Source organism: Balaenoptera physalus (genome assembly GCF_965194825.1).
Source record: "Balaenoptera physalus genome assembly, chromosome: 9".
Classification (NCBI taxonomy): domain Eukaryota; kingdom Metazoa; phylum Chordata; class Mammalia; order Artiodactyla; family Balaenopteridae; genus Balaenoptera; species Balaenoptera physalus.
The window spans coordinates 61,461,200-61,473,362 of record NC_138888.1 but is presented as its reverse complement, the minus strand read 5'-3'; the positions used below and the strand labels follow the sequence as shown (position 1 = coordinate 61,473,362).

At 35.3% G+C, this 12,163-nt stretch overlaps 1 protein-coding gene and 1 pseudogene across 6 annotated transcripts in view; one reads left to right on the top strand and one right to left on the bottom strand.

Moving 5' to 3' along the window:
* The window catches only part of MMS22L (MMS22 like, DNA repair protein), a 140,839-nt gene that overhangs the window by 78,833 nt on the left and 49,843 nt on the right, over positions 1 to 12,163 (bottom strand). For 4 of the 5 annotated variants that reach the window (XM_082475093.1, XM_082475096.1, XM_082475097.1 and 1 more), the window contains exons 12-13: positions 4,455 to 4,574; positions 741 to 967 (exon numbers count right to left, since the gene is read on the bottom strand). In XM_082475093.1, the coding sequence (XP_082331219.1) occupies positions 741 to 967; positions 4,455 to 4,574 (347 nt within the window). The remainder of the gene's footprint in view (positions 1 to 740; positions 968 to 4,454; positions 4,575 to 12,163) is intronic. The other variant, XM_082475095.1, reaches the window with a different exon arrangement.
* Positions 2,894 to 4,003, top strand: LOC309667124 (nucleophosmin pseudogene; annotated as a pseudogene). The gene has a single exon. The product of its transcript is annotated as a nucleophosmin pseudogene (transcript).

The window sequence follows — 12,163 nt, the reverse complement described above, 5'->3', positions numbered from 1 at the left end:
GTATTCTGCTGTGAGAGCTTCCACCACATAAGCTGAGCAAGTGGTAGAGGGCAGTCTACTGCACAGAGGGCTAGAAAAGGGGCTAATAGGCAAGAGAAGTAGAACAAGGGAAGACAATTAAGAATCACACCCATTTAACAAGCAAAACTTTCAAAAAAGAAGAGACAAATGTGATCAAAAGTTTATGTGACCACACCAGAAATGAAAATGGCATACTCCCCAAATGAGAACATCAGAGTTATTTGGTTCTATTATATTCTGGTTAGTTGTCATGCAAGAAAGCAGGGCTTGTGGGACTGGTGGGCTCCAAGAACACGAAGTTTTATAGACTGAATCTACCACCTGCCAATGTATGATTTGGAGATGTTTCTTATTTCTATAATTTTTAATAAAATACATGCAAAGAATTACATAAAACATTACAATTAATTTTGACAAGAAAAACAACAGTTCTCTTATATCCCTGCATTTAATATATGGAATTTCAATCTTCAGGACTGATAAGATAAATAAGAAACTAAAATCCTCCCCAAGTTATGGATGGATACTAGGTTTGTTCCTTTCTATAACAAACTGGCAAGATCAAAATGCACCATAATTTGCTGTCCTACATTAACGGATACATTTAAAATGTAAACCATAAAGACAAACAAGCACAAGTTAACTTAAAAAATACAAACAGTAAAACTTCTCCAAAGATATAAGTGAACATTCATGACAAAGAAAGATATGGCACATACCTTCCTTTGACTTGTTTCCAAGGATGAGGGCCATTGTTCTTCATTGCTTTCTTAACAACTTTTGCCAAAATGCAAAGGAAAATAGTGTAACTACTGCTGGATTTATACAGGTCATGATCTTGTTTATCACAACAGCAGGTCTTCACCATTTCTAGCATAGACAAGGGTGACTTAATGACATGTGTCAGGCCTTTCAAAGGAAGCCAAGAAATACTGAAAGAACTATTCTAAAAACAAAAGACAGGAAACAAGTATTAAGTCTCTGAATAAATAAAAATGGAAAGCTGTAAATCCCAATTAGCTTACTAGAAGTTTGACTATTCTTAATCATAAAAATTACACAGCCATTACCACATATTCCCCTAAAATAAAAATTCCATTCAAGCACAGAACACCAAGGGGTATTCAAATTCCTGGATTATCCCCAAAATGTCTTATTAACCATTGGTTTGTTCAAATTAGGATAGCAACAAGATTCATACATTGCATTTGGTTGACATGCCTCTTAAATCTCTTTTATTCTATAAATTTCCCAATGTTTTTGTCACAGCATTTATCAGTTAATTTATTGTGTGGTATTTCCTAGATTCTGGATTTAGCTGCTTGTATCTTCCTAGACTCATTAATATATTCTTTCATCCTCTATCTTTTCTGTAAAGTGGTAGCTGTACCTAGCAGACTGGTCAGGTTCAGGTCAAGTTTTCTGGTGAGAATCTTTCATTGGTAGTACTGAGTACTTCCTATTTCAGTTAGCAAAGAGGCACATACGTTCTCACCGTCATTCTTTTTGTGATGTTAAGACTGATCATGCTGTCAGCCTGATCTATCCATTTTAGTGATCCCTGCAGTTTGAGCAGCCATGGATGATCATCATCCAGTTGGCTTATTTCATCGGATGTATGGAACAGAGATTTTCTATCACTCCTTCTAAACTAGCTCATCAGAAATTTGGTACTCTAAAATACAGTTTATATTTTTATTTATTTACAGTTTCCAGAATAACAACTTCTCTAAAAGTACCATAAACTCAAGGATTTATACTTCCCTATGCCCCAATTTACGCAGTGTTGGGCAATGGGAGCTCCTTAAAGTTGGCTCCTGTGTCCTTCTGACATGACTCCAGCTTACTTTGATACCTTCCTTGCTTTCAGGTATGACAAGATACTCTAGACTCATTTTGTATACATTCTGCCTGAGAATTAGAATTGGTCATTTCTCCCACCAGCCTGACAATGTGCTTCACAGAAAGGTATTTTTCCCATTTTTAATATGCTCAATTATGTACAAACCCAAACTTGTAATTTACTTGTAAATCCTCCATATCTATTTTCCACCTTGACTGAGGGGTTCACTTTGTATTTACCCAGAAAACCAAATGTTCCAAATCTTCTCTTCTCTCCACACACAAGTAACTCAATCTTTTAAATGTACCTTTAAAATTTTATCTTCCAAGTTTGTCCTCTCCTTTTAAAATCCACTATCCCTACTTCAGTTCTCACTCACTGCATTATTTGCTTCTACTACTACACTGGACTACTAACTCATCTGTATCCAATTCCTTTATACTACCTTCAGAAAAAACTTTCTCAAACACATACCTAATGTGTCACATCCTTGCTTTCCAATGTCTCCTGAATAAATCATAACTCAACAATTATCTTTAACCCTTCATAATCCAGCCCCAGACTAACTTCTCTACTTTCCTTATCTCCTGTGTCTCTCCATAATCACCTCAGACCCATCATTCAGAACTATTTAACACAGTAGCAATAAATCATGTTTTTCATGTCTCTTTACATTTGTCCACACTATTCCTTTTGCTTGGATGCTCATTTTCTTATGTACTTGGAAAATTCTACTCATTTCCCAGGTCAACTTAAAAAATTATGACTTCATAAAGTCTTCTACAAGTCCATAAACTGGGTCAGATACTCCTTCCTTTAGCCTTCCACAGTATTATAACTTTTTTTCTACAATATTTGTGCTTCTGCCCACTAGCCTAGTCTCAAATGCCAAGACTAATTCTTATTCAAGATAGCATTAACTGTTCAATGTGTTGCAAGCAATCAATAGTTGTTAGAAAACATTTATAAAAGAAGATTTTTAAAAAATATCTTTCTGGCACAATTTGGGCTACTTTGCTTAATCTCACTCTTAAGAGAAAAGGGGCCCTGGTCTGATTCCATCCTGTGCGACTGTTCCTTGGAACGGTAGTCTTTTATCTCCGTCCACTTTCTCTCCCACCGAAGTGCGTGCCACCAACCCATGGAAGATTCGATGGACATGGACATGAGCCCCCTGAGGCCCCAGAACTATCTTTTTGGTTGTGAACTAAAGGCTGACAAAGATTATCACTTTAAGGTGGATAATGATGAAAATGAGCACCAGTTATCTTTAAGAACGGTCAGTTTAGGGGCTGGCGCAAAGGATGAATTGCATTTGTCGAAGCAGAGGCGATGAATTATGAAGGCAGTCCAATTAAAGTAACACTGGCAACTTTGAAAATGTCTGTGCAGCCAACGGTTCCCCTTGGGGGCTTTGAAATAACACCACCTGTGGTCTTACGGTTGAAGTGTGGCTCAGGGCCTGTGCATATTAGTGGACAGCACTTAGTAGCTGTGGAGGAAGATGCAGAGTCAGAAGATGAAGAGGAGGAGGATGTGACACTCCTAAGTATATCTGGAAAGCATTCTGCCCCTGGAAGTGGTAGCAAGGTTCCACAGAAAAAAGTAAAACTTGCTGCTGATGAACATGATGATGATGATGATGATGATGATGATGATGATGACGACGACGACGACGACGACGACGACGACGATGACTATGATGATGAGGAAACTGAAGAAAAAGCTCCAGTAAAGAAATCTGTACGAGATACTCCAGCCAAAAATGCACAAAAATCAAACCAGAATGGAAAAGACTCAAAACCATCAACACCAAGATCAAAAGGTCAAGAATCCTTCAAAAAACAGGAAAAAACTCCTAAAACACCAAAAGGACCTAGCTCTGTAGAAGACGTTAAAGCAAAAATGCAAGCAAGTATAGAAAAAGGTGGTCCCTTCCCAAAGTGGAAGCCAAATTCATCAATTATGTGAAGAATTGTTTTCGGATGACTGATCAGGAGGCTATTCGAGATCTCTGGCAGTGGAGGAAGTCTCTTTAAGAAAATAGTTTAAACAGTTTGTTAAAATTTTCCGTCTTATTTCATTTCTGTAACAGTTGATATCTGGCTGTCCTTTTTATAATGCAGAGTGAGAACTTTCCCTACCATGTCTGATAAATATTGTCCAGGTTCCATTGCCAAGAATGTGTTGTCCAAAATGCCTGTTTAGTTTTTAAAGATGGAACTCCACCCTTTGCTTGGTTTTAAGTATGTATGGAATGTTATGATAGGACATAGTAGTAGTGGTGGTCAGACAAATGGAAATGGTGGGGAGACAAATATATACATGTGAAATAAACTCAGTATTTTAATACAAAAAAAAAAAAAAAAAAAAAAAGAGAAAAGGCACCTTACATGCTCCATTCCTTTATGCCAATACTCTTTAGACAATGTGAAACATAAAAGTGTTTTTGAGCTACTTTAATCTACTTTGAAAAATTAGTTTTAAGAAAAATCCATAATTATATATAATTAAGCCATGAAAATATTCCTCAAATATCATGTACAAATTCTTCAAATTCCTGGAACAAATTCATACTCTATTTACTCACCAGGTTCTTACTGTAATATTCCCACAGAATGGTGACAACTGCAATGTTTGGCTCCCAGAAATCACAAAGGGTCAAACAACAGTGAAGATACATTCGCAACTGATCTTCTAGTATACCATCCTAAAAAATAAACTGAAATTGTGAGGAGCTAAATGCGCTCTGGCAACACACATTATCAGTTGATATTGCACTGAATAACCTGCTCCTAAAAAGAATATAAATATATATCACCAAGTCATACCCATTCTCATCTTCAGACCAGAAGGTCTAAATCAGCATAAGGTATACTTCTAAAACTTTGCTTTAGAGACCATTAGTATATTCAGATAACTGAAATTACATAACTCAATTTGACTTTTTACTCAGTTATTTAACAATTACAATAGGTATTTAATAACTGAATGGTGTAGAACCCAGAGACTGAAAAAGAAACCCAAACCAGAAAGAAATAGCATAAATGATCAAATAATTAAGATGTACACAAATCCAAAGGACTTGCTCATACTTAAGTATCAATATGAGGTCAAATTCTTTATGGGAATATAAGCATTGTTCTTCCAAAAACCAGAGGATTGGCAGAGTACATATATTTTAACCTTTTAGGAAGTAGCAACAGGAGAGAGTAGAAAAGAAGTGACACTTTAATCTTCTATGATGAAACAACCATGCATGTCTGTTAAAAAGTGACATATCACTGAATTCCAATCATTCAGCAATCATTTATTCAAAGCTTACTATATACCAGACACTATTCTAAGGTACTAGGCAAAAAGCAATGAATAAGTCAGACATGGTACATGCACTAACAGAAGTTACACTTTGGTGGAGGATGGAAAAAGAGGACACTGAAACAAACAAGATAAATGTAAACAATTACAACCACCATGAAAAACAGAAAAAGCAGAGTAATGTGGTAGGGTAACTGGTAGAGGATGTGGGTCATTATTTTCTCAGGATCTAAGAATGGAAAGATCTTTTTGAGGGCTGGCATTTGGGCTAAATGACAGAATGAAAAACAGCCAACCACATAAAGAACTGAAAGTAAAGCATTCATCACAGAGAAAACACATGGAAAGTTCCTGAATTAGCAGTAAGCTTGATATTGTAGGATTAAGTCAGAGATAGTCAGGAATCATATCTCATTTGAGGCTTTAGAGTTTATAGTCAGAATTATGGTTTTTATTTTAATTATGTTGGGAAGCCTCTACAAGATTGTAAGCACAGGGGTGACATGAAATGATTGTTTGAAAAATAGTACATTGGATCATGCATGGAGAATGAATACAGTAGATAAGACCAGTTAGAAGGTAAACAGTGACACTTCCAATGTAATAGAAAATCAGACAGAGGTCAAGTACAAAGTAGAAATGTTGGGAAATTTGAAGGTGCTTGAGATACAGTATGCTTTAAATAAATAATTGTTGAATGACTGGGGTTCAGTGTTGTGTCACTCTTCAACAAACATGTATGGTTATTCCATCACAGAAGATGAGATTAAAATGTCTACTTTTTTCTACTTCCTTCTCCTCCTGTCAACTCAAAATATTAGGAGATGACTCTGTGAAACTGTAAGACTAAGATAAGTGGACAACTTTAGAGATATGTTTGGAAACAGACAATGGGATTTGTTGATGAGTTATATTAAGGTATGAAGGAAAGACAGCAATTAAGGAGAACTCTCATTTGGCTTAAGAAAATGGGTTGATGGAACCATTTCCTAAGATGGCAAAGACTAGGGGAGGAACACATGAGAGAGTGCACAGGGCAACCAAGTGGAAATATTAAGTAGACAACTGACATATGGGTCTATAGCTCAAGGGAAAAGTCAGAGCTATTGATATAAATTTGGGTGTTACTTTCATATTGATGGCTTTTAGAGCTAAGAGACTAGATAAGATCAACCTAGGAAAGACGATGGAAAAGAGAAAAGGATCTAGAACTGAGAGGCCTTTGCTATTCCAAAATTTAGGCAGCAAGCAAAAGAAGGAGTCTATAAGCAAAACCCAATGGCCAATGAAGTAGGAAGGAAACCAGGCAGCATGGAAACCAAGAGAAATATTTCAGAAAGGGAAGGGGGTCAACAGGGTTGAATGCTACTGAGAGCTTAAAATGAGAACAAAGAACTCTTAGATTTGACAATGTGGAAGTTATTGATGGCTTTGACAACAGTAGTTTCAGGTATGGCAGAGACAGATGCTTAACTATGGCAGGCTGAGGAGATAATAGGAGGTGAGGAAGTAGTGATACTTAAGTGAAGATATATAAAGTCCTTGAACAGGTGAGAAGAGAAAAGATCCAGTACACAGGGAAAGGAATTAGCCTTTGAGAGAAACAGTGACACTTCCAATATAACAGAAAAGCAGACTGAGAGGTTGTGTGCAAAGCAGGCACATTGGGAGATTTGAAGGTTTAAACATAAAGGAGTTCTCAGCTGATTGGTCCTATTTTCTCAATGATTTATGAGGCAAGATGCTTAGCTAAGGTGACTGGGCCACAGCATGTGTTGAACTGTGTGTTAAAAAACAAATTCTGAAATAAGTTGTTTTGGAGAGTAGAAAAGCAAACATTCTAGAGCCGAGTGCCACTTGAAAAGATTTATGATCAAGAATTTAAAGTCAGACCAGTCAGCAAGAATGAGTGTATGAGTTTTTTCCACCAACATTCAGCTGGCGGTGGGGGGGGCCATGGCAGAGGGATAAGAGAGGGGGATTAGGTTTTGCCAAGTTTAAAATAGGTAAGGGCTATGGAATTAAAGGTGTTTGTGATGGAATGATTATAATAAGGGGTTGTATAATCTACATTGTTCAAGGAGGAAAGTTTGGACATGGATGAACACAGAAAAATGAAAAGATCAATGACGATGGATAGAATGAAAATGAAAAGTGAAAAAATGTAGAGCATAACTATGGGAGGCAGTGGGTAAGGTAAATAAAAGAAAATCTGATTAGAAGTAAGGATATGAAGAAACTTAGAGGACAGGTGGATTATACACAATGATGTTGGGGTCACTAATAAAAGTAGTATACAGGTATAGAAGAGAACAGTGATCTTGCTGCCAAATCTTTCAGTGAATGAGAGTGAACCAAACATGACCAGATTTTTTTGAGAAGGCTTTTAACTCTTGTAGTTATTAATCCGTTAGAATACACCGAAGCTTCAAGTCCTTTAGGAAATTTTCTAACTTCCACACTAAACAGTGACCTTTCTTTATGCTCCACAGCACGCTATGCACACCTGTATCTTAGCACTTACCTTGCTAAATTTTATGTCTATCTGCCTTCAAGTGTCTATGAGCTCCCTGAGTGCTGGGATAATGTCCCCTGGGCCTAGCACAGTGCCTGCTTCACCAAAGAGACTTCATAAATGTTTTATGAACAAAACTGAGATCTGGGTTCTGGTGTCTGTTTTCATCAAGTACCTGTATGGTTCAGCAAAAGATATTTAGCTTCTCTAATAGATAGTTAAATTTAACCACAGAAGACAAGGTTCTATCCATCATTAACATTCTTTGATTTTTATTATGAAAATATTAAACGAGATCTAGGCTTATTCCCATGGCACACTACCGATATGAATTAAAGCATACTTTTAAAAAATTTTATTATGTTTCAAGGTTAAAAAGTGGGTTATATGAAAAAAGTGGGTTCATTTTGAAGCGTCTGTACTGTTTTATTCAGTATCTGAAACTCATTTTACATGTGAAATCCACAAAAAGGTGTATAAACCATAAAAATATATGAAGTTTGGGAAAAACAAAAGATTAAATACCGACTATGTGTCAGACATTATGTGATGTTTTACATATGTTCATTCATGTATGTCTTATACTATCCCAGCTTTATTACATTCATTTTGCAGAAAAAAAGGATGAGGGTCAGAAGTTACAAGCAGTTTACTCAAGTCCACCTGGGAAGAAGCTAGGATTTATGACTCCAAAGCCTGTTATACATGCTATGCTATGCTACCTTCCAAAAACAGGAGGGAAAAGAAATGAACATTTAATGGACACCAGATTTGATCAAGATTGCTCTTAGTGACCAGACCAAGATTTGAATCAAAGCGTGTGAGACCAGAGCCCATGCTCTTTCCACTGTACCCAATCAAAAAGAAATTAAAAATGGCAACTTGGGGGATTTTTCCTTTCCTTTTTTTTTTTTTTTAAGAAAAGGAGATAAATTTCCCTTTATTTTCCTGCTAGTGGTTACAGATTAAAATGAAAAGAAATGGCTTAGAAAATACCATTTTCTCCACAGTTCTGGCAGGATAACTAATGAGTCAGTTGAGTGTGACTTAAAAAGCGAGTTTCTTTTTTTAATTAATTACAGTTAGTATTTGTTATAAAATACATTTTCATGTTCTGTATATTCAACCATTATTTTCTTTTGAATCATGTTCCCTTAGTTTTTCTCAAAAATTCCCTTTAAAAATTGTGTGGGTGCACATCAGCTGAATTAAGGAAAGAAACGATTTGCCCATCTTCAAGGCCAAAGAGATAAGAATATATAATAGTCAGGAGTAGAGGAGGCAACAGACATCTTAGCTCAAATTCATAATGGAAAAACAAAGCTGAAATATAGTGAGGAGGAATGTCTGAGAACAACTGACAACAATATTAATTTCTTCCTACCTTACATTTTCTCATCATACATTTATTGGAGAGGGAAAAAAACCACAAAAAACAAATTTTAAAAAGTGTGGAAAATTGAGATAGCTGTTTTCCATAAGTATCACCAAAACAGATCTAGAAACCAATACGGATTACTAATCAAACACACAGCATCAAAGAAGTTTTAAAATAGAAATAATGAAAAAAAATAGTTATATTAAGAATCCTACAAGGTCAAATACTTTGAGGGAGCACAGAGTGAGTAAAACACAAATGAAGACTCAAATCCCAGCTCTGCCACTTCCTAGCTAGCTGTGTGGACCTGGACAAGCTCCCTCTATGCCCCAGTTTCCTAATGTATAAAATGGAACTTCACACAACTGTCATAAGCATGAAGTGGAAGAATGTACATTAAGTGCTATGTACAGTACTTGCACAGGGATAGCTATCATTCTGAATGAATTTTTTTAGCCCAAACATTGAGTCCTGACGATCAAATAATAAATGAAACACATTCACAGCATCATACCTTAAACTGATGTATTTCAATTTTGTGAGTGTTAAGGCCAAACTCTACCTAAACCAAGAGTTTTCATCAACAACATCTAAATCCATGCCCTCTGATTAAAGATTTTTAATAAACCAGAAAGCCTGTGGGGTTCTTTTCCACACAGGCTCAAACCTACCTGTGCTACTCAACTTCTACATTTATCACAAGACCCTGTGGGCTCTCTGGGTATCTCTTTTCAGCTGCGTGAGTATGTATGAACTATTTCATGTAGAAAGCTACCCTAGAATATTCCATAGTGCCTGCTCCTGATCTCTTAGTCCTTTTTAAAAGAATGTCTTCCTATCTTTATTTCAAAAGATCAAATGCAGGCATATTAAATTCGGGTATATTCCATATATCAAATTCTTTTATAGAACTAAAAATGAAGAAAACATTTACTTTTTTAGCTTATTCTATACAAATGGCAATATAACAATTGGGGCTTCATTTTTTCTTTTTATGTGTAACTGACTTGCCTATCAGAAACCACCAGGAGAATAAAATTTATTTGCAAGCTAAACAGTTAACTGTCAGTCTAACTGATGGGATTTTTTTAGGATTGGATAAAGAGAGTTAGACTTCAATATCTCAGGCAAGATCCTTCTGTCCAAGAAACACAAACATTTTGGATTAGTAATTAGAAGATTATTGTCCCACATTATTCAGATCTAATCACATTCTGAGTTGTTTTTAGCCTTGGACTCTCCAAATTCTTTGACAAATGAAAAAAATAGTTTTAAAAATATTAGGCTTGCTTAGGATTTCTTCTTATACCCTTCTATGACCTTTGTTAGAAAACTGTTCTGTGATCTCATCAAATAATGAGGCTTTAAAAAGTAGGTAGCATAAAACTAAAAATCTCCCTTTTCATAAAAAAAACAGTAATGCTATTATAAAGGTAGAACAAATGTTTACTGTTAGCATTCACAAATATTAAATAGGATTACCTCTAAAAAATGTTTTTTAAAGCAAATACTTAACTATTCAGTTTAAGTAAAATTAAACAATATATGTTCTCTTTACTAACAAAGCTCAATGTCTGTTTCTGGAAATCCTCTCTGGCTAGAAAAAGATTTAGAACATTATTTGCTTAATTAAAACTACAGTGGAGTGCCCACTAATTTTATCTGAAGACTGCTCTATATGTGAAACATTTTTTTTTTTTAAATATTGTAAATGGACTCTTTCTTTCACTGTTGGAGATCAAGTCACAGCACACAAGCATGGTCAGATTTTAATTTACCTCAATGGGGGAAAACAGATATAATCAAACTGATAGCTCTATCCAAACATATTATTTATTCTTTATGACCACCTACTGCACCCACAAAATTGGTTTCAGGAACTCCAGCAAGTAGTCCTATACTACTTATAAAATCTAATTTGATACAATCAAGGCATGACAGAATTGAGGTTACTAGAGAGAATGGACTGCTTTTTTCTACATATTATAATGACCTCTTCTCTCACAGGAAAGATATTACTTTGACTTTATGCTAGACTTAAATTCACAGAGAAAGTTTCTTAGATTAGCTGTACTATCCTTGCTTCTCTGGTGACCGACTCGCCCCAGTTTTCTCAGGCCTTTCCTGGTTTTAGCACTGGAAGTCCCACATTTTGGGATACTCCAAGCCAGGTAAATCCAGATGGTCATCCTACCTACTTACAAGAATTAGTGATTTATCTTCAAAGCAGCTTTAGCTGATACCATTAAAAGATTGGATTAATAGCTGATGTAAATAATGGTGACCACTTTTTAGTGATTCTGTACATTCTGGAAGTAAAAAATACATGTCTGAAACTTCCTGAGTTACTAAATCAGTATGTTCTCAAAAAGAACATAGGAGAAAGCCAATTAAAATGATACAGAAAAAAGAAAATAAAAAAATTTTAGTGGTTGGGATAATAGCTCTTTTGTTCCTGATGCAACTTATGTATTCAGAGCTCTTTGGAATTCTAACCTAGAATTCTTAGTTCATAATTAGAAGATTCATACTATAACTAAATATACTTATATTTTCACCTAAAAAATTAACAGTTAATATAGATAATAGGGAAAAAAATTTAAGATATTAAAATGATTTTCAAATATATGGCTACAAAATAAATGTGTGTAGCAATCTTGTACTACCATATTTCTTTTTTATTCCTCTTCAAGTTTTTAACAATCTTCATTTCTTAACAGAAAAGGAGTCTATTTCCCAAATTAAAAAAAATATTCTTTACTAAAATTTCCCCTTAAAATCTTACATAAATAACTTATGCTACAAAACTTTATAGAACTATAATACAATATGTTTAAAGATGTGATGAAGAGCACATTTAAAACTATTTTAAAAGGAGGTCAAATCTGACCTCTGGGCCATGAAACACTACATTAACAGTTCTGCAGAAAGAAAAATGATAAGGTATGAAATGAGGGCTCAGAAACTAGGACCTTATCAGTTAGAGTATGAGTCAAGCCTGTAAGACAAATTGCTCAGCAAGGCAAGTCACCTTCCTGCTGTGATGAGGATATAGCTGAATTTCCAATGCTACTAACTATCTCCCTCA